Source organism: Marmota flaviventris, chromosome 17 (genome assembly GCF_047511675.1).
Source record: "Marmota flaviventris isolate mMarFla1 chromosome 17, mMarFla1.hap1, whole genome shotgun sequence".
NCBI lineage: Eukaryota > Metazoa > Chordata > Mammalia > Rodentia > Sciuridae > Marmota > Marmota flaviventris.
Window position 1 is genome coordinate 42,972,052 of NC_092514.1, and position 24,096 is coordinate 42,996,147.

Below are 24,096 nucleotides of genomic sequence, written 5' to 3' on the forward strand. Positions count from 1 at the left end.
TTGAGTTGACGTATATTGCTTGTGGTCCTTTCTTTCCTTATCTTTTCATACTGCTCGCGTTTCTTTCTGCTTGGTGAAACTGTTGTGTTTTTGAAATTTTCCCCCTATATATTTATATTGCTCTTGTATAGTTGAAAAGTATCCCTTGCAGGCGCAGGCGGCGGCTCTGCTCTGCCCCTCCTCCAATTGGTGTGACATGTCTACTACGCCCGCGGGGCCTGTTCTGCCGGTCGGTCGCAGGTATTTTAGCGAACTTTAAATCATATTTGCAATGCAATTTTTTATTTGGATTAACATTTTACTGTTTAAAAAGGTAACTTTAGTGAGGTATAATTTACATACAAAAATGCACTCATTTTAAGCTAATGAATTTTGACAAATACACTTTAAAAACTCCCACCATAATCAAAATACAAGATATTTACAATATCTGAAAAAGTTCTTTGTTCCGTGTTGTGGGCTGAATTGTCTCCCAAAATTTGTAGGGTAGAGCCTGAATTCCTAATACCTCAGAGTGCCACTGCATCTCGTTAGAAACAGAAAGTCCAGTGGTCCATTTTCAGAACACAGTATTCAGTTTTAAATGTAAAATTAAAGAGCTGGAGAGGAGAGCAGAATAAAAAGTTACAAGCAGTTGAACACAAGAGCACAAAAATTCACAGACCCTTGGGGCTGGGGATGTGGCTCAAGAGATAACGGCTCGCCTGGCATGCATGCGGCCCAGGTTCGATCCTCAGCACCACATACAAAGATGTTGTGTCTGCCAATAACTAAAAAAAAATAAATATTAAAAAATGCTCTCTCTCTCTCTCTCTCTCTCTCTTAAAAAAAAAAAAAATTCACAGCCCCTTGATAAACAGAAGGTAAGAAGGCAGAGGCCCAACTGTGTCCGTGACAAAAGGCACTCAATCCAAGGGAACTTTCCCACCTCAAGACAACAAAGGGAGATGGGGACAACTAAAGGTATATTTCTTTATAAAACCCAAGAGGGACAGAAAAACCTAGTGATGTGCTATGCACCCCACAGTACTCAGCCAATGAGGAACTGGGGGGATCTTGCACTCTAGGAGATAAAACACTGGTTATACACAATCTGACCACCAGGCACCCGATCCTGCAAGACCATCATTCAAATAAAGCCTTACTTTTTGTTGTTCCTGTGTCTCTTAATCCATTCTTTGGGCTTGGAAAGGTGAATGTGTTTCTCACAATGTGCCATTAAATTACCTTTTCATGTCTGTCAAAAGCCACTTGATAATAGATAGAATTTTGGACTATATTTTGTTGCATATGACAATCCTTAGGCTGATACCCAACTATCTTGATTTACTGTGCCTTCTGTTGAAACTAGGTATTTAACTCTTTCTATTCTATTCTCATTTATTTTCCTAAATGTCTTTTATAATCTATGCATTTTTGTGTGAATTACAGAATTAAAATGTCAGTTTCTTAAAAAAAAAAAAAGCCTAATGGAATATTTGCCCAAATCATCATGAACAGATAAAACAATTTCAGGAGAGTAGATACCTTAACAATATAGAGACTTCTAACCTATGAACACATTTCTCTACATTCACCTAGGCTTACATGTGTACTTTGAAATATTTCATCAGTATTTTGTACATTTTGGTACTTAGATCATGCATATCATGGACACATTTCATCACTTCATGCTTTACAGGCTAGTCTAACTAGTGTTATTTTTATTTCACTTCCCAATTGTTTATTACTATTATATACATATAATCTGTGAATACTGATTTACCTCCTTATTAATTGAGAGCTTGCTGAACTCTAACTGTAATAGTTCTTATATACTCCTTAGAATTTTTTAAGTATACAATCATGATGACTGAGGAGAGACAATTTTACTTCTTTTCAAATCTTTATATATTTAAATTATTTTTCTATCTTACTGAACTGAATATAGTACAAAAGTAGAGAACACAGACATCTGTATCTTATACCTAAGAGTAAGGAAAAAAAGCATTTAGACTTACAATATTAAGTAGGATGTTAACTGTGGTTTTTCATAAATGCCTTTAATCAGGTTGCTCTTTGTTTACTAAGAGTTTATATCATGAACAGGTGTTAAATTACATAAAACGCCTTATCAAGTTTTTTAGATGATATGTGGGTTTTCTCCTTTATCCTGTTGATTTGGTGAGTTACACTGATTGATTTTTGAAAACAAAACTGATTTCCTGGAATAAATCCTCCTGGGTCATGATGTATTAACCTCTTATATATTAATAGATCAGATTTACTAATTTGGAGGTAGCAATTTTTGAACTCACATTGGTTTCTTCCTGTTTCTTTTGGATGGTACTGAGTATTAAAGCCACAGGCACTTTACAACTGAGCAACATCCCCAGAGCACCTCGCCCCCCAGACATATTTTTCTTTATATTCTATTTTTGTTTTGAGACAGGGTATCATTTGGTTACCTAAGCTGACCTTGAACTTGTGATCCTCCTGTCTCACCTTCTGGAGTTTCCGGGATTAAAGGCATGCATTACTGTGCCCGTCCAACTCATATTGGTTTTTTTCCAAATGTTTCCTTGTAATATTCTTATTTGGTTTTGGTATCAGAGTAATAATGCTTGTGGGATGATGTAGGAGTTCCTCCTCCTCCATTTTCTGAGTTTTGAGTAGAAATGATACTTTTTCATGGTAGAATTCACCAATCAGAGCAATTGAGCCTACACTTTCCTTTGCTGAAAGATTTTAATTAATAGTTCAACTTATTCAGTGTACATGTTCAATGTATACGTTCTTTTTATTGAATTTTTAATATTTATTCTTCTAGTCTTTGGTGGATACAACATCTTTATTTTATTTTTATGTGGTGCTGAGGATTGAATTCAGCGTGCCGTGCATGCCAGGCGAGTGTGCCACCGCTTGAGCCACATCCCCAGCCTTCAAATTATATGTTCTTGAGCTGATTTTTTATAATCTGTTTCTTCCAGGGAATTTATTACATATAAATTGTTTAAATGCTTGACATAAGTTGTTGAGTATCCCTTTATTATCTTTGTAATGTCAATGGACTCTATAACGATGTTCCCTCTTAATTTCTGTTATCAGTAATTTGTCTTCTTTTTATCTTGTTTTGCTTGCTAGATTTATTAATTTTATTAATATATTTTCATAGTGAGGACAACTGTTGGTTTCATTGATTTGCTTCTATTATTTTGTAGTTTTCTACTTGATTTTCACTTTTATTTTATTTCCTTCCCTCTACTTAGTACTTATTTTCCATTTCCTTTTTTCTGGATTACTAGGGTAGAGGTATAGGTTATGATTTTTTAAGATTTTTCTTTTTTTCTAATAAGCATTAAAGACTACAAGTGTCCATAACCACAACTTGTGTTGCATTGCACAAAGTATACTTCGTATTTCCATTTTTACTCAATTCAAAATATTTCAGAAAAAAATGGCTGAAAATTCCCCCAATTTAATGAAAGGCACAAGTCTACATGAAAAGAGGCTCAATAAACTCAAAGGAGGGTAAACCGAAAGCATCCCAAACCATGAGACATGATTAAACTGTATAAAGCCAAAGATAAAGCCTGATTCTTGAAAGACGCAAGAGCAAAGAAACATCACATCAAAAGGATCCTCAATAACATCATCAGTCAGGCTCTCCTCAGAAATGTGGGCAGCCAAAAGAGCTAGGGAAGGTTCAATCATGTGGTGTTGGGGATTGAATTATCCTTTGAACATGAAAGAGAAATTATGACAACATATCCAGACAAATAAAAGCTGAGGGAATTCATTCTATTAAACCTACCCTACAAGAAATACTAAAAGGAATCCTTCATTTCAGAATCAAAGGACTGTAAGGGTTGGGAGTGTGGCTAAGTGGTAAAGCACTTCTCTAGCATGTACAAGGCCCTGGGTTCACTCCCCAACACCACAAGATAAAATAAAAGAAACACATATGTTGGAATTCCATTAAAACAAAATGAATCAAAGGACTCTAGACAGTAACTTCTATCATTAGAAATAAACAAAGATCAGCAGTAAATATAAGTACTGGCAAATATAAATTCAGTATTATAATAATTTTGGCTTATAACTCCATTTTTTTGTTTTTCTATAGGATTTAAAAGACAAATACATAAAAATAATAAATTTGTCACTGGGCACAGATGAAATCTGCAACATCAATAACATAAAGGTAGGGGGAGCAGTTTAGGAGTCTATATAGTTGAAATCAGGTGGGTATCAATTCAAATCAGATTATTATAACTTTAGGTTAATATATATATATATATATATATATATATGGTTAATATCTATAATCCCCATGGTAATCACAAAGAACTGTCTATAGAATATATATAAAATAAAATGAGAAGGAAACGCTAATGTGTCACTAGAAAAAAACATTAAATGAAAGAGAAGTGTTGATAGAGAAAGTAGTGGGGGAAAATCTATAATGCACAGATAAGATCAAAAGAAAAATGGCAGAAGTCTTTTGTTATCTGTAATTGTTTTATGTATAAATGTATTAAATTCTCCAATCAAAATGTTGATACTAACAATTAAAAAATTTAAAAATCCATGATCCAAATAAATTGACTCTAAGAGATTCATATTAGATCTAAGACCTGAAGGTTAAAAGAGAAAAGGAAGGCTGGGGATGTAGCTCAGTAGTAGAGTGCCTGCCTAGCTGTATGAGAACCAGGTTTCAATCTCTGGCACTGCCAAAAGAAAAGAAGGGATGGAAGGAGGGCTGAAAGAAGGAAAGAGTTAGTCTATATAAATGGTAACATCACACTTAATGATGAAATGCAGAAATCTTTCCCCATACCAATAAGGAACTCAACATCAATATCAGTTTATGCCACTTCAAGATAGTAGTGGAAGTTCTAGCCAGACATAAAAAAGAAATATAAGGTATACAAATTAGAAAGGAAACAGTAAAATTATCTCTGTTCATAGAGAACATGATCTTATATAATAAGAAAACCCTAAAGATTACACCCAAACATCCCTCTTAATATTCATTAATATTCAGCAAATTTATAGAATACAAGATAACCACAGAAAAATAGTTGCTTTTTTATACACTAGTACTAAACAACAGAAAAGGATATTAAGAAAACAATTTCATTTACAACAGCATAATAAAGAACAAAATACTTGGGGATAAACTTAACCAGAGAAGTCAAAGACTGTTCACTAAAAACCTAAACACTACTAAAAGAAATTAAGACATAATTCAAAGGAAAGACATTCTATGCTCATGAATTAGAAGACTTACTTTTTTTAGGATGATAATAATACACAAAGCAAAATTTATCCTTAAATGCACACGGAATCTCAAAAAACTCAACATAGTCAAAACAATCTTGAAAAAGAACAAATGCCACAATAAAAGAACAAATCTCTACAATAAAAGTTGACTTAGATTTTAATAAAATGTGATATTATTTTGGCAATTATATGTGACTTCAATGCTTTGCATAGTGGGAGGACCAAAATATACCATATAATTTCAATTTAACTAAAACAAAATTATTAAAAATCAGAGTGACTCTAAAAACAAGAAAAAAGTCTCTTCTGGCCAGATACAAGAAGCAAAATAATGGGCAACAAAGAAATCTGAATGTGAATGAAACATTTAAAAGTACAATTTGTGAAAATGAAAAAGAATACTCCTTTCCAATAATGAAAATACCAACTTGCCTCTAAAAATAAAAATCATATACACAAAAGTAGTACTCTTATATAACTAACATTACTTGCAGACTTTTATTCTCTTAGACTTTTAAGTAAATCATGATAGAACAATCAAGAAGTATCTTAATAAGTATATAAAATAATACATGATTTCAGAAAACTATAATTATTACCTTGTCACTTCTCACTCTAGGAAGTTTATCATGGTAATCCTACTTGATCTTTTCAGAGGCAAAGGAAACAATAATATTCTCTTACCTTATATGATGGTAAAAAACACAAAATTCCGTGGCTTACAGTCTGGCATACAGATAACAAAAGTGCTCCCACTTCATCCTGGAACTCAAATGTTTCGGTATGCTGGAAGGTAGCACAGAGATTCCGACCCTTAGGGCCTGAACCAATGGTACCAACCCAAACCTAGAATGCAAATACTTAAATATTAGAGTTATGCTTGAGGCAAGAAAATCAGTACTTGGGTGGAACTATTTACATATATAAAAAGAAGATCAAGCAACAAATTTAGCAGAAATTTATTTTAAAATTGTTGGGAGTTTTCTCTATTGTCTTTTGTTGCATACGATTATGTTGATGTCAATTCAGATCAGATTAAAACTTTAGGATAATATCTGTAATCCCCACAGATAACCACAAAGAAAATCTAAAAAATATACACAGGATAAGAAGAGAAGGAAATCACAATGTGTGAGTACAAAAAATTAAGTCAAAACAAAAGAAAACAATGATGAAGGAAATAAGAAAAAACTGTCAAACATATAGGCTTAGATCACTCAATTCTCTTAGAAAGGAAATTATTTGAAAGCAAAAAATTTCTCACTTATCTCTACTTTTTCAATACCTTTCTAAAAATTAAGCATATAACAAGTATTTGTGGTTAAATAAGTGAACACATAAAATTAATAAATTAGGTCTATATATCAACAGAGTAAGATAATTCCAAAATATTGGTAGCGAAAGCTGGTATGATTTGCCATAGGTAAGTCTAAATCTTAACAGGAACCATTTTCACAAATTCACTGGTATTCAAAGATACTCAGACGTAGAAAAGCAGACCCACCAAATTTTACATTTATTTGCAAATCATCTACATTCACAGATCTAGCTTTAGTCTGGTTATTTTAACTGGAAGAAAGAACAAACTGTATTAAGAATCTAAAGACAACATAATAATAGAGATTGCTGAAAAATAAAATATCCTGTATTTTGAAATTATATGAGATTGAGATACATTTTACAAGGTAGATCTTATGGGTACCACTTTAACCAAATCAACAAGTATTAAGACAAACTGATATTATTTATCTCCTGATATGAAGCAAGGGGAAATAGCAATGTTAACCTACACAGTATTCTTGCTCAATCATAATCTTATGAGTAAACATTAAGACAAATCCAGATCAGAAGATATGCCTCAGACAACTGGACACTTAAATCTTTAGAAATGTCTTGAAAAACATTAAAAAAAAAAAAAAGGCAAGAGAACTATTGTAGAGACTAAAGAGATATTAAAACTAAATGTAACATAGAATACTTAATTGCACCCTGGATTAAAAATAATATGAACAATTGTAAAAAAAATTGTTAATAATATTGGAAAAAATTTGGAAATAATTAGAGAATATGAATACTGACTTTATTGTATCAATATTAAATTTACTTGTGTATTATCACAGTATTTTGACTATGTGAGATAACATGTTTACTCTTAAAAGACACATGCAACTTTTTTTTGGGGTGTGTGTGTGTGTGTGTGTTACTGGGGATTGAACCCAGGACCTTGTGCATGCAAGGCAAGCACTCACTCTACCAACTGAGCTATAGCCCCAGCCTGAAACATGTAACTTTTAAGGGCAAAGTGTCATGATGTCTACAAATTACATTTAAAATAATTTAACTAAGGGCTGGGGTTGTGGCTCAGTGGCAGAGAGCTTGCCTCCCACTGGATTCAATCCCCAGCACCACATAAAAATAAATAAATAAAATGAAGGAATGCGTACATCTACAACTAAAAAAAATTTTTTTTAATAAAAAAATAATTTAACTAAAATGTGCAATATTTATATCTTCCAATATTTATCTACACATTACTTATCTACCAAAGTGTAGGCATACACGGAGGGAAAGAGGAAGACAGGGAAGCAAATATTACAAAATGCTAACAATTTGATGAATCTAGGTGAATAATACAAAGATATTTACTACATCAATACTATATTTCAACTTTTGTGAAATTTATAATTTTTCAAAATAAAAAGTTGAGGGAACCAATGAATGAATGGATAGGATATATAAGATATGGCAAGTACATAAAATAAACTACTATTCAGCCTTCAAAAGAAAATTCTGAAACATGCTCTAAAATAGATGAACTTTGAAGACAATATCTAATAATAGACATCCTTTACAATATTATGCCAAGTAAAATAAGTCAGTCACAAAAAGACAAACACTTTATGTTCCACAGATATAAAGTATCTAGAGTAACCAAAGTCATAGAAACAGAAAGCAGAATGATGATTACCAGGGTCTGGTGGGGAAGAGGAAATACAAAGTGTTTAATGAGAGTAGGCATTTGGTTTTGCAAGATGAAAAGTTCTTAGACTGGCTGTACATGTATGTGAATATACTTAACAAGACTAAGTTGGACGCTGAAAAATGGTTAAGATAGCCTGGCATGGCAATGCACACCTGCAATATCAGCTGTTTAGGAGGCTGAGGCAGGAGGATTGCAAGTTTAAGATCAGCCTGGGCAACTTAGTGAGACCTTGTCTCAAAATAAAATTTAAGAAAACATCTGATTATGTAGCTCAGTGGTAAAGCACTTGCCTAGCATGTGTGAGACTCTGGGTTCAATCCTCAGTATAAACAAAACAAAACATCTGGATAAGGTGGTGCAGGCCTGTACTCTCAGCAGTTTAGGAGACTGACTCAGGAAGATCTCAAGCCAACCTGAGCAACTTAGGGAGGCCCTAAGCAACTTAGTTAGACTCTGTTTCAAAATAAAAAATAAAAAGGGCTGGATGTAGCTCAATGGTTAAGTGCCTGTGGGTCCGATCCCTGGTACCAAAAAGATAAAAAATAAAAATAAATAAATGAGTAAAAGATGATAAATTTTTGTTGTATAGTTTACCATAATTAGAATTAAAAACTGTGGGGATTTTTGGTACCAGAGATTTAACCCAGAGGTGCTTAACCACTGAGTGAAATCCCCAGCCCTTTTTGTTTTGAGATGGTCTCACTGAGTTGCTGAGGACCTCACTAATCAGCATGCATCACTGTGCCTGGCATAAACAACTATTTTTAAGTTGGCAGATAGTATTATAGTATGACAGAATACAGCTGCACACTAAGAATTATTATTATTATAATTCAGTGATATAACAGATTAAATGGACTTTTGTGCAATAGATTGAGAACTTCGTGTGTTGGGGGAATTATTGTGTAGCTGGGATTATAGGGATGTGCAACCAGCTGAGAACATAATTAATTAAATTCTACAATAACTCTGTTATAAGAAAATATAACTTCATATATTTATTTGGGCCTCTAGGGAAGGTATACTGAAATGTGGAACCTGTATTCTTAACATCATTACTGTTTATTGTAATGTTTCTCAACAGGAACGTTTGGGATTTAGAAAGCAAATTCTCAGGGAATGATAGCTTATCATTCTAGGCTCCCAACTACTAAATGTCAATAGTTGCTTCCAAGTAATAGCAAGAACCAAAACTTTACTACATATAAATCAGTGTACACAGTTTTATAAAAAACTAGAATTCTATTAGGCACACAGATGGTATTAAGCATATAACTAACCACTTCATAAAAAGGAGTATATGGAATAATAAAAAAATGACAATTTAAACATTTCTAAGAAAAAATTTTAAAACAAATATTGTTATAATAAATTAAAATACTAAATCATAGGACTTATATGAGTATTTCTAGTTCATTTCTGTTATTCAAACATATACCTAACACTTGCTAAATGCCAGGTATTAATCTAGGTATAGAAGAAAAAGGGAGACATAAAAAGAAGAGTAAAGATACGCCATAATCTAATGGAAAAGAAAACACAAAAGTAATTTACTGTAGTTTCTACAATAACAAAGTCCAAATAATCTTGTTTTTAGATTTTACAGAAAAACAAAAAGTTATTTAAATGAATAATTTGTAATACAGCCTTTACATTCAAAGTTAATGAACTAAGGGAATACTAGTAATTAGTATTTCCTTTTATTAACAGGTTTTCTTTTATTATAAAGCTTAAATGTGAATTTCCTGTCAGGGCTTGTTTGTTGGCAATTCAGGTGCCTTCTAATTTGAAATTACACCGAGGTTGAAAATACTGTGAGCCTTAAAAAAAAACTAACCTGTGAGTTATTAATGACATGATTAGCCTCTAGTTGGATAGCAAATGTAACACCAAGCTCTGATGAAAAGGATTTCATTGGTGACAATGTACCAGATGTCAAAACAATTGTCCGAACTTTGCCATTAATATCTGAAAAGGCCTAAAAGAAGACATTAGATATATAAAATCATCTTTAAAAGAGTTGAACACATTCATTTAATTGTTGGCATTTACCAAGAAGAGAAAAATTTCATTTACAACACAAGCTTACCACAGCTGGATTTAAGCACCAAAAGTTTAGCACACGAACTGCAATTTTCTGTCGTGAACGTTTCTTATTTTTTGGTGGAGCAAAGAATCCATTTTTATCTGAAATATCAATCTGATTTGTCCAGGAGTAAGTCTGCTGAATAGCAATTTTATAATCATCTGCAAATCTGAATGCAAACAAATGCTAATTAAATGACAAAACATTATAACATACAATGACCCAGCTATATTGCACTACAAAAACTGATGATTATATTAAAACTGAATTGTGCAGGGTGTGTTGGCTCATCCTAGTAATTCCAGAAGTTTGAGATGTGGAAACAGGAGGATGTCAGCAAGTTTAAGGCCAGCCTGGGCAACTTAGTGAGGCCATCTCAAAATAAAATTTAAAATAAGGACCTGGGCCAGGTGCAATGGTGCATACCTGTTATCACAGAGGCTCAGGAGGCTGAGACAGGAGGATCCTGAGTTCAAAGCCAGCCTCAGCAACAGCAACTCAGTGAGACACTGTCTCTAAGTAAAATACAAAATAGGGCTGGGGGTGTGGTACTGTGGTTGAATGCCTCTGACTTCAATCCCTGGTATCAAAAAAAAAAAAAAAAGACCCAGGATGTATGTAGTTCTGTGGAAGAGAGCTTGCCTAGCATACTAAAAAGCACTGTATTCAATCCCTAGTACCACCACCCAAAAAAAAGAAACCCAGAAAGAAAGAAAGACTCAAACGAGAGAGCTGGCTTCCCCCTCAAAGACAACATTCTCTCCACATGAACTAAGCTAACTTCAATAATTCTGATGTAAATTAAGGCATCAGATCAGAATCTACCAATGCTTTTGGGAAATATTAGAAATCATCTCTCTTTCCCTCAACACACATTTCTCAATTCCATTCTTAAATATTACATAAATCATGGCAGAACTAGAATTAAAATTCAGGCCTCCTACCTCAAGTCAGAGTTCTTTATACTCTCTACTATATAATTTGTTACAAACCAAAACAGTATTATAGATAAATAAACTAAAAGGCAGGTTAAACTTTTTTAAATTACATGAGAAAATAATTTTTATTCAAAGTTTAAAAAACATTAAGCACATAGTTTTTAAGTCCCTTTAAAATCTGGGTTGTCTTCATCTTCTTTTAATGAAGGTACTGAAGCAAAAGACATATGATTCCATCCAGTTTATAACCTCTTTCAATAAGTCTATAAAATGCCCTAGGCTTAAACAGAACAAAATGTCCTCATTTCAATAATTCATTGCTAATTCACTCCTAGAAAGATTGATGTCAAAGTTTAAGTCAGGGTTGCAATAACTGGAGAAAATTTTATAAAAATGCCAGGAGCCCTAAATACAAATCTCTAGAAAAAAGCAAAGGGAAAAGCTTCGTGATATCAGATTATAACTTCCTACATGTGACACTAAGAGAAAGGCAACAGAAGAAAAAATAGATAGGTAGATGTCAAGATTTAAAAAAATCTTTTCTGCTCAAAGAACACTAACAAGACGTTGAAAAAAACAACACAGAGGATAGGAGAAAATAACTGTAAAGTATATATATGATTCAGGACTAATATCCAGAGTATATAAAGAACTATTACAACTCCATAATAAACAGTGAACAATTAAAAATGGGCAAAAGATATAAATAGATATTCTCTATAGAAGATACACAAGTGACCAATAAGAACGTGAAAAGATTCTCAACACTCTAGTCGTTAAGGAAATACAAATTAAAACCACAAGGAAATATCATTGAGTAACCATATATCTTTTAATATCCATTAAGATGGTGTGTGTATGGTAGTAATTAAAGAGTGAGCCAACGGGATCTTGACTACCAAGACACACTCCCAGCCCTTCTTATTTTTGACACAGGGTCTTGCTAAATTGCCAGGGCTGATGAAATCTTCCTGCTTCAGCCTCTGGAGACACTGGGATTACAGGTGTGTGCCACCATGCCTGGCCCATTAGGATGACTATTATACAAAAAGTGCAAAACAGTAAACATTAGCAAGAATGTAGAGAAATGAGAACCACTGTGCATTACTAATCGGAATGTAAAATGATGCTATGGAAAACACTATGGCAGGGCTGGGGTTGTAGCTCAGTGGTAGAGCGCTTGCCTAGCATGTGTGAGGCACCAGGTTTGATTCTTAGCACCACATACCAATAAATAAATAAAATTTAAAAATTCATCAACAATGAATAAAAATGTTAAAAAAAAAAAAAAAAGAAAACACTATGGCAGTTCCTTTAATGTAGGATGTAATCCTACATCCTAAATGTAGGATTATCATATTATCTTGCAAATTCTACTGCAAGGTAAATAATTCACCGAGAAGAACTGAAAGCAGGACTCAAATAGATACTGTACACCAATATTCATAATAGCATTATTCACAATAGCAAAAGAGAAAAAACCCAAATGTCCAATAACATAAAAATGAATTAGCAAAATATGGTAATATACATACAATGGAATATTATTCAGTCATTAAAAGGAATGAAGTTTTGATATATGCCTCTACAAGGATAAACCCTGAAAACATTACGCTAAGTGAAATGAAATAAGCCAGATACAAAGACAAATATTGTAGTACTGCTCTTATATGGGAAACCTACAAAGAGCAAATTCATAAGATGAAAGTACAATTACCTGGAAATTCAGGAAAGGAATCTAGAGTGTTGTTGTTTCATGAGTACAGAATTCCTGTTTGGAATGATGAAAAATTACTGGAAATGGATGGTGGTGATGACTGTAAATTGTGAAAAATCTTAGGGCATTCAATCGTATACTTAAAAATGATTTTGATGGTAAATGTTATGTTTATTTTGCCACAATTAAAAAAAAAACACTTTAAAAAATGCTGGAAGCAAGTAGTACTATAACTTGACAAGGTAGGATGAATTAGCTGTATTTTATTTTCCACAATTCATAAGGGAAAGGTTTCTACAACATAGGAAAGAGACTCTGACACTGGTAAATGCATATGCAAGTTATACTTAAAAGAAAATGTGTTGAAGTTTAGCACTGGAGGACCATAAACTGAAAGATGAATTAATTAACATATTTATTTAATCATTTCAATATTCATTTTCATTTTAAAAAAATATTTTTTAGGGAGGGGTTCTGGAGATTGAACCAAGAAATACTTTATCACTGAGTTACATTTCCAAGCCCTTTCAATTTTTTGAAATAGGGTCTCACTAAATTGCTTAGGGTCTCACTATATTGCTAAAGCTGGTCTCAAATTTATGATTCTCCTGCCTCGGATATAGATGTGAGCCAGCACACCCAGCTGGGTTGATCTTTTTTGATCAATTAATCTGAGTCTGTGCCAATAAATAAGAGCAAATACATCATAATAACTGTACCACTATTTTACCTAATATGTTAAACACATACTGGTATCCAATAAGGAATTAGGTCAATATTTTTAAGACGAAAAATACAGAAGAGATCTTCACTTACCTGCTGTTTTGCCTAAACAGATAGTCAAGCACCATAAAAAGTCCTTTGAGCATTATTTGAGTTGAAGCACTAAGAATAGGTACTTCTCTTGCCACCTCTTTACCCTGAACTGATGGGAGTTTTTCTTCTTTTTGAAGAACAGTAGAAAAATGCTCCTGTAAGAAATTATCATATTTCTCATGAAGAATGGGACAGGGTGAAGAGAGAAACTTCCATAAAGTATAATGAAACATGTTTTAAAATTTTAGGTTTAACATTATTAATACACAGTGCTAATTTGGATACTCATATTAACCAAATACTCCTCAGAGTCAAAGATACTTTAATAATAAATTATGCATTTTGAAGTTCAATACTTCCTCAGATAATTAGGGTACTATTTAGTGCCCTTCAGAAGTAATAAACTAAATAAAAAGGCAGTAAATTGTTCCTCTAATGGCCTTCAAAAATTGATATTTGCACTAAACATCTGAATTATTTCTAGGAAATAAATCTGATGTTAAGAATAATATGACTCTATATAAACAAAACTTAATTGACTCATAGAAATAATACATTCTATAAACAAAACATATGCTAGGGCTGGACTTACAGCTTAGTGGTAGAGTGATTACCTAGCAGGTGTGAGGCACTGGGTTCGTTCGATCCTCAGCACCACAGAAAAATAAATAAGTTAAATAAAGGTATTGTGTCCATCTACAACTAAAAATATTTTTTAAAATGATCCTTAATAAGGATCATAGTTCCCAAAGATCACACATAATCTCTAGCCATGAATCTCACTCAGGATTATAATTTCCAAATTAAGGTGAACAAAGTATGAGTTTCTTTTCATTTTCATTTTCCAAAATGTTAACTTTTTATAATTGACAAAATAAAATTTCCATATTGACTTTTTTAGCTTTGAACAAGACAACAAATCCCTTGAAAACCTTATTTTCTTCAAACCAAATAATGCTATTTTTTTTACCCATAACCTACTCATGCCATCACTTAAAGATTTTCAGATTAAGCTAATAAAATTTTTAAACAATTTTTTTTATAAATTCTGGGTAATTCACTGGATTTACTCACTATTAAATCAATTCTAGTTCATTAAATCAATTTCACAGGTAGAAAAAAAGAATCTTACCTGCAAAATGGGAAAAGTAGAAGTAGTGATGCCCATTTTATATAAGTTTAAGAGCATTTCATTTCCACTCCATATTTTACAAGATGATTCATAATCCCTTTCTACAAGATGTTCAGAGTTTGCTTCTAACCAACTAGAATAAAATAAAATAACTGTCAACCAGTATCATCCTTAAATGCATTATTTAACAACACAAGAGAATTGTTATTGTCACACTCTAATTTGTATTTCTTAAAGCTCCTAGGACATAAGAGTGGATTAATTAACACATCTTTAAAAAATGCATGTTTGGGGGCTGGGGTTGTGGCTCAGTGGTAGAGCACTCGCCTAGCACATGTGAAGCACTGGGTTCGATTCTCAGCACCACATATAAATAAATGAATAAAATAAAGGTCCATTGACAACTTAAAAAGATTTATGTATGTGTGTGTGTATGACCTATATATATGTATATATATAAAAAAACTAAAAAAATTTATATATATATGTGTGTGTGTGTATACATATATATAAAAGAACTAAAAAAAAATCCATGTTTCATACTATAAAATAAACCTTAAAAAAATTAAGCTTTATTCAGAAGAAAGTAACACACGTGATTTCCCAGCTGTATTAATGGATTCACACTGTTTTACTGACTAATTCTCTCCAACTGAAAGCCATGTTTAGGTGGTTATCCCAAATACACATAAGAAATGTAAAACAATCTAATAAATCAATATACTACATATATAACACAAGAGAATTATCTGAAAATATATAAATGTATTTATTGACATACAGACACATTTGTACATTCAATAACCATATTTCAATACCTATTTCACACCAGAAATTATTCTGAGTAGTAGAAATTATAATATTACATAGAATAGCAAGGTCCTTATTCTCACAGAAATTTTACTCTACTAAAGGGAGACAAAAATAAATGCAGAAATGAATACATAAACAAGAAAATACCTGATAGTGGTATATAATATAATGAAAATAAATTAGGTTAATATAACCTAGTTGCTACTTTAATTTGAATGTCTATAATATTCTTCCTAAAGTAACATATTTTAAAAATTGAATGCAAAAGTATCCAGTCATGGGAGGTGGGGGGGCATATTCCAAACAGGAGGGAGGTATACCTAATACACATTCTCAGGTAGTTAATACATGTACTTCTTGAGAACCTGAAAGAAAGCCATGTGGTTGTGACAAAGGGCAACAATGAATCAAGCCTTTAAAGACACTTAATTTCGTTCATATTAAGAGAAATAAATGAAAACTACATTGGGATTCCACTTTTTAACTATCAGTCAAGGAGGAAAAAAACAACTTTCATACTCACAAACACAGCTAGTAAAAGCATACATTAGTTCCCTCCACTTATCCACTGATTGTATAAATTTTAGCAATAATTATTGAAACTACAAATAGAACTATGCTTTGACTCAACAATTCAACTTCAAGGAATTTTATAGATGTAATTCTCATACACATGAAATGGTATATGTTCAAAGTTATTAACAACAGCAATGTACCATAATAGCAAAAGACTAGAAACAACTCCTATAACACTGTGAAATATATATTAGGTCTTATTCCCTGTTTCCTGGCATACAACTCCTAAAATCCTTGGACTCTTCAAAGTGATAATATCCTTTTGTTGAATGATAGAGACTATCACCAGAAAGATCAAGACAGGACAGGTAGGTTGTTGAATTATGATTTAATCAATCATGTATGTATAATGAGGTGTTCAAAAGGACAGGGTCTGGAGAACTTCCTAACAGCTAAACTACAAGGAGGTTCCCAAAGAGAAACACACTGGGATAGAGCATAGAAGCCCCATACACTGACCTATACATCTCTGTATCCTTTGTAAATTCTTTATAATAGACTAGTAGTAAATGTGTTTCCTTGAGTTCTGTGAGCTGCTTGAGCAAATTAACCAATCCCAAGAAGAGGATTATGGGAATCACAATTTATAGCAGTCAGTCAGAAGCACACATCAAATAACCTGAAGCTCACAAATGATATCGAAAGATAAGGGTTGGGAGCAGTCTTGGGATTGAGCCCTCAACCTGTGGAATCTCATGCCATCTCCAGGCAAATAATACTAGACTTGAAATGAGTTTAATTAAAGGACATCCAATTAATAGTCTAATGCTGCAGAACTGCTTGCTTCCTTGCAGGGAAAAATCCTCATACCTCCTAGAGCCATAGAGGCTTCTGTGCTAACTGGTGTGACAGCAGAGGAAACACTTTTTTTCCCAATACAATTCTTTCTATGAATCAGAGGCTAATTAAGAAAATTATTGTTATCTATTCAGTGCAATTCTAGGCAATTATTTTCTTTTTTGTGGTGCTAGGGATCAAACTCAAGGCCTTGTGCATGCTAGATAAGTGCTCTACCACTGAGCTACACGACCATTCCTAGGCAACTATTTTTTTAAATTACAAACACTTCCTATATCTTGATGCAGAAAGATCTCCAAAATACACTGTTAAATGAAAAAAAGCTGAATTAAGGGAAAAAAGTCCGTCTAGCATACCCACCATTTATGCAAAAAAAAATGATGACTAAGAGAATATATTTATATTGGCTCATATATACATAAATGTGCCCTGAAAATAAACTTGTTTAGAAGAACAGATACTAAGCAGATAGAAGACAGAATGGAAAGAAGGCTTTTACTATGTAAATTTGCAAGATTTTCTATTCAAACCATGTTACTTTATAACATTCAAATTTTTAAAAAATACACAATGCAGTAAACAAAATGTCACAATACATGGAATGAAATGTAGAGTTAGAGGAGGTTTCTCCTGAGATAACTAGATTCTAGATCTACAACTTAAAGTCTAATATAAGGAAAATTATCTAATGTAAATTTTAAGAAAATTGGCACTAAATCTTTTATTTAAGTATACTGAAGTCTTGGTTAATTAAAACCCATCAAACTAGAATCTTATTGAAACTGAAGGAAAAGTAATAAATAAAGTCACGATCCAGAATTTTATAATATATTAAATATGCCTAGCATGCATGGGGCTCTGGGTTTGATCCCCAGCACCATAAAAAAAAAATAAATAAAATAAATTAATCAAAACCATGTTTTCTATTCAATGTCCTACACACAGCAATTGGAGCTGTTGAATTATCCTGCTAAATTAGGAATGCCATTCACAATTATTAACTTAAAAAATCAATTATGTTCATTATATTCTTTTGACAAAGACAAAAGATTAGACTAGGCTTTTTTATTTTTTTAACCTTACTTAGTAAGGAACAACCCATTTCCCAAATAGCCCAATTAATCATAGTTTGCTAACTTTAAAATACCCTGCTGTAATCAAGCATATCTTTACTACAAAGCCAACCCAAATAAATTAATCGACAAATACTCTTACTTAATGAGGCTATAGCACACAGCTCGAAGGGGTTCATGGTCTTTCTTCCTTATATTATTGGTAACCAAAATATCTAGTTCATCTCGAGCAAACCGAAGCTGGACTTCTGTCACACTGTAACTTGCTGATTCCCGAGCACAGTCTTCAATGTTATGAGCTTCGTCTAAAATGACAACCTGTTCTTTCAGATTTATATCCATCTATAAGATAAAAGAATTTTCCTATAAAACATTCAGCAAAATTGATTTAACAGCAGCAGGCAAGAGATTTCATTTAAAAATTCACACTACATAAGCAAATTATTCTAGGCCTTAAAACTTCTGGAGCATTGAGGTCAACTGAATATCAGTTTTACTTGGTAGATTTTCCCATTGTTTTTACCCTCAAAATATTTTGCAGGGGGCTGAGGTTGTGGCTCAGTGGTAGAGTGCTTGCCTAGCATGTGTGAGGCACTGAGTTCAATTCTTAGCACCACATATAAATAAAAATAATAAAGGTCCATCAACAACTTTAAAAAAAAAAAACACTTTGTAAACCTATCAATTAAAAAAACACATATTAAGGGAGTATGGATCAAGGTACTACTAACTATATGGAAGGGTTTATAAAATCCCATGATGAATATGTTTCTAATGTAATTTTAAAACAGAGTACAGAACCTTTCAAAGTAAAATAACAACATAAGATTCAAATGAGTCCCTAAATACAACATAATAAAATAAAGTATTATATCTGTTTCATTTTAGTCTTTCCTACAACCCTTCATTTTGAGTACTGTTCTTCCTCAACTCCTATGTGATGCTGGTAGGACAATTTGTAATAAGGGACATCACCATTTTCACAACAGGGGTAAGGCTCATAACCTAGGGGTTAAATAACATAATCCATCCCTCTATTGTCACAGTGACTTGGTCAAGGAATGTAATTCAATCCAGGGCCAACCATAAAAATTTGAAGAGACAAATAAAAGGGCATGTTCTTTTCTCTAGATAAGCTAGCTGCTTATGGTTATCTTTCTTCCCACAAGAAAAGAGCTTGTCTGACAATAAAGTCATCACAAAAAGAGGAGTTAGATATTTTTGTAAACTTTTTAAGTTGGGTTCATGTCACCTGCAATTGAAATGAGTCCTGACTAATAATACAACAAGGAAATGCCAAAAAGCAATTGCCAATGAGATAATAATAATATTCTGAGACAATAATAATACACACAGAGCTGAAATGACTGATAAAGAATCATGGAAGAATACAAAATAGACTGGGGGTTTTAATTATGAGGAATTGGTGGCCCTATTACCAAAACTATTATACAGATTCAATGCAATCTCATCGAAATACCAAAGATATTCTTCACAGAACTAGAAAACACAGTCCTAAAATTCATTTAGTAGAATAAAAGACTCAAAATATACAAAGCAATCCTGAGCAAGAAAAGTGATGCTGGAGGCATCACAATACCTGATCTCAAATTATACAACAGAGCTGTAGTGACAAAAAACAGCATGGTACCAGTATCAAAACAGACACGAAGACCAATAGAATAGAAGACACACAGCACACCCACATAGTTACAGTCATTTGATACTTGACAAAGCTGCTAAAAATACATGTTGGAGAAAAGCCTTTTAAACAAATGGTGCTGAGAAAACTGGATATCCATATGTAGAAGAATGAAACTAGGTCCCTAACTCTCCCTCTGCACAAAAATCAAATCAAAGCAGACCAAAGACTTAAGAATTATAACAGAAACTTGCAACTACTAGAAGAAAAACCTCAACACTCCAACACCTTGGCGCAGGCATGATTTCCTTAAAAAGACCCCTAAAGCTCAAGAAATAAAATCAAGAACCCATAAGTGAGACAGCATCAAATTAAAAAGCTTCTGCACAGCAAAGGAAATGATGAAGGGGATGAAGAAAGAGGATACAGAATGGAAAAAAATCTTTGCCAGCTACTCTTCTGATAGGGAATTAATAATGAGAATATATGAAGAACCCAGAAAACTTAACACACACACACACACAAAAAAAAACCCTCACAAATAGCCCAATCAATAAATGGGCAAAAGAACTAAACAGATATTTTTTCAAAGAAAAAATACAGATCACCAACAAATATGTGAAAAAATGTGCACCCTAGCAACCAGGTAAATGCAAATCAAAACTACATTGCCACCTCACCCCAGATAGAAAGGCAATCATCACTACAAAAAAATTAATGCTGGCAAGAATGAGAGGGAAAAGGTACACTGGAATACTGCTGGTAGGACTACAAATTAGTACAACTACTATGAAAAGCAGCATAGGAATTCCTCAAAAGAACAGGAATAGATTCATAATACTACTTAGCTATCCTACTCTTCAAATTTTTCCACAAGAACTAAAACCAGCATACTCTAGTGAAACAGGCACATCAATGTTTATAGCAGCACAGTTCACAATAACCAGCCCAAGTGCCTGGCAAGAGATGAATGGATTAAGAAAATGTGGTATAAATACACAATGGAATTTTACTTGGCCATAAATAAGAATGAAATTATAGTATTTGTTGGTAAATGAATGAAACTGAAGAACATCACACTAAGTAAAATAAGCCAGACTCAGAAAATCAAGAGTTGAATGTTTTCTCTCTTATGCAGAATCTAGAGCAAAGTAAGAGGGAAAAAGAGAAGGCAGAGTTGGATATCATAAAGACAGAGGGAAGATCAGTGGAGTAGGAGGAGATCCAGGGAGAGAGAGGAAGGACAGGAAAGGGAAGGAAATGCAGAATGAAACTGACAAAGTTATGCTATGTACACATATAAATATACTACAATGAATTCCATCTTTATGTGTATCTATAAAGCACCAATTATTAATAAATAAATGCCAGTAGAGTAGAAGAAGGAGGATAGCAGAAGGAAGGAAGATGGGGGAGTAAGGAGGGGAGGGAAAGAGGCTGCACTGAGGACTGAAATGGAGCAAACTAAATTCCATGCATGATGCATATATGATTATGTCAAAATAAACACAACTATTGTATATAACTATAATGTAATAATAAAAGCATTTAAAAATGAGCATTTGGATTAGGACAAAGAAAGAAAGGGCACAGCATTATACTTCAACAGAGGTATCATCAAAACGAGACACATAGGAAAGAACAAGGTATCTTCAGGGAACTGTAAGATAATTTTTAAAAAAATTTTTTTAGTTGTCAATGGACCTTTGTTTTATTCATTTATATGTGGTGCTGAGAATTGAACTCAGTGCCTCGCACATGGTAGGCAAGCACTCTGCCACCGAGCCACAACCCCAGCCTCTGTAAGACAATTTTTGAAGGGTTCGAGTTGAGTATTTTAGTAGAGCTGTCTGAAAAAGTATCTTGAATGTCAATCTAACAAATATGGACTTCATCCCAGAGCAAAGAGAGCAACAGGAGATTTTTTTTTTCCAATTTAGATTAAAGGAATTTATTGCTTCACTTACAATTTACATACTTTCTCCCCTCTGATCTTCATTCTCTGTATACCTTCTCAGAGCTTATAAATGTACTTAGATTATTTCATCTTTTAAAAAAATTAATTTCTTTAATAATTCTACTCACATAATCCCATAATTCTATAGGTATTCTTATTCATCACATTTGAATTCCAAAGGGAATTTTTAAAACTTGTCATTCTTTGAAAAATTAATTACTTCTTCCATTATGCTCCATAGCATTTTCTATGTGCCATTATTCAAGCATTTGTTTCAGATAATAATTTTATCCACTGGTCTGCCTGATTATGAGAATGGGAACTCCACTGAGATAAGGATCATTTTTTATTTGTCCTTTAAGATTTTTAAGTTAGGAAAGGATATGACAAAAAAAGAAGATGACGACTGGTCTAGCATTGATACAACAATGGCTCTGAAGGAAGACAATGAGTTAAAAGGCAACCAATAGTCTGGCGCAGTGGCTCACACCTGTAATCCCAGCAGCTGGGGAGGCTGAGGCAGGAGGATCATGAGATCAAAGCCAGCCTCAGTAAAAGCGAGGCACTAAGCAACTCGTGAGACCCTGTCTCTAAATAAAATACAAAAGAGAGCTGGGGATGGGGCTCAGTAGTTAAGCGTCCCTGCATTCAATCACTGGTACCAAAAAAAAAAAAAAAAAGGCAACCAATAAGAGGTAGGATCACAGGGGTACCAGTAGGGGTGGCAAACACAATACCACTTAATTTTAAACTTAAAGAAATAGAAAGCTAGTAAGTAGAGTCAAACCTAAAGAAAGAAATAACATTTCAGTATATCAAGTTATTTACTTTTTGTTTTATCTGTTGTAACTGAATTTCTCTAAGAACAAAGCAAATAGAATCTGAAGTTCATTTCTCAAAAGCTCAAAATACCTAATTTTCATAGTATGTGCATTCTCTTAATACAAGTTCATCAAAACATATTTTTTCAGAAACAAAATTTTAAATAATTCTGACTATTCATTAGAATGGAAAGTTGGATATAAATGGGTCTTAAATGGGGACAACTGGCAACGTCTGGAGGCATTTTTGATGGTCACGACTGTAGGGATAGTACTAACATCTAGTAGGTAAAACCTGGGATGTTACCAAACACTTTACAATAAACAAGACAACCCCCCACAATAAAGAATTTTCAACCCAAAATGTCTACTGCTAAACCCTGCTATAATCCCACTTCAATCCCTAAATCCTTAAAATTGATGTTATTTTGAAAATTAAAAGATCTAAAATTCAGTTTTTAATACACCTTAGAATATGTTTTTAGTACTCTTTATGTAAATATATTAACAGAATCTGAATATAAAAAACAAAGACATTAAAATATCTAAAAGTTTTGCATTCAACATTTATATCCTCTTAAGTAGAAAAAAAAAGTTCTATTTTTTTTACATATATACTCACACTTTCCCTTATTTGTGCATCTAGAAGATAGTTATAGGGACAAAAGACGATGTCAGCATCTCCTATCAGTTCTCGAGCTGTGTAATATGGGCATGCCTTTAGTTTTTTCCCCAGGCTTACAAGTTCTTCTATATCCCAGGCTTTGCACATCCCATGAAGAGTCTGTAATGTGTGTTGATCACTAATTTTATGAACACCATGATAGAAATAGCAGGATTTTCCCTAAAAACAAATATTCATAATCAAAATATGAACCAATATTGGGATAGAAGGAAAAAACTAGTTCATTTCAGAATTCTAGGAACACTGTTAAAACCACAATGTTTTATGAAACCCCATATTTAAAACTGGAACTTCATATTCGCTTGTTGCTAAGAGATGAGGTCCCTCTATGTTGCCCATACTCCAGGGCTCAAATAATTCTCTTGCCTCACCCTCCTGTTAGCTGTTACCACCACATCTGGCTACAATCACAACCATTTTAAAGAAACAATAGTAGTTGACTCAATAGTAGTTGAGACATAGCTCCTGATAAGCTAAATTCCTGATATCCCATATTCACTTAAAAAAAATATTTTTTAATTATGTTTGTTGTGGCTTTGTTGTGACTAAAGTGATATTAGGAATAAAATATTTCTGGAAGGCAAAGAAAAATGATGTCACTTGTTGCTTTTAAGGAAGAGAATGAAGGAACTTGGGCACTGGCATAGGAATGATTTTTCTCTATAGACTCTTTTGTACCCTTTTGTGTGTGTGGTGCTGGGGATCAATTTTGAGTTGTGTAATAGTATTCAAATACAAATGAGAAGGAAGAAAGATAGGCTGGAACATTTTGGGAGATAAACTTAAGATCATTA

General features: G+C 33.0%; 1 protein-coding gene across 1 annotated transcript in view; it reads right to left on the minus strand.

The window, feature by feature from the left end:
* Positions 1-24,096, minus strand: part of Brip1 (BRCA1 interacting DNA helicase 1) — a 155,211-nt gene that overhangs the window by 86,269 nt on the left and 44,846 nt on the right. The window contains exons 7-13 of the mRNA XM_071602934.1: positions 23,240-23,461; positions 18,340-18,539; positions 14,938-15,070; positions 13,806-13,960; positions 10,338-10,503; positions 10,086-10,226; positions 5,950-6,111 (exon numbers count right to left, since the gene is read on the minus strand). Of these exons, the coding sequence (XP_071459035.1) occupies positions 5,950-6,111; positions 10,086-10,226; positions 10,338-10,503; positions 13,806-13,960; positions 14,938-15,070; positions 18,340-18,539; positions 23,240-23,461 (1,179 nt within the window). The remainder of the gene's footprint in view (positions 1-5,949; positions 6,112-10,085; positions 10,227-10,337; positions 10,504-13,805; positions 13,961-14,937; positions 15,071-18,339; positions 18,540-23,239; positions 23,462-24,096) is intronic.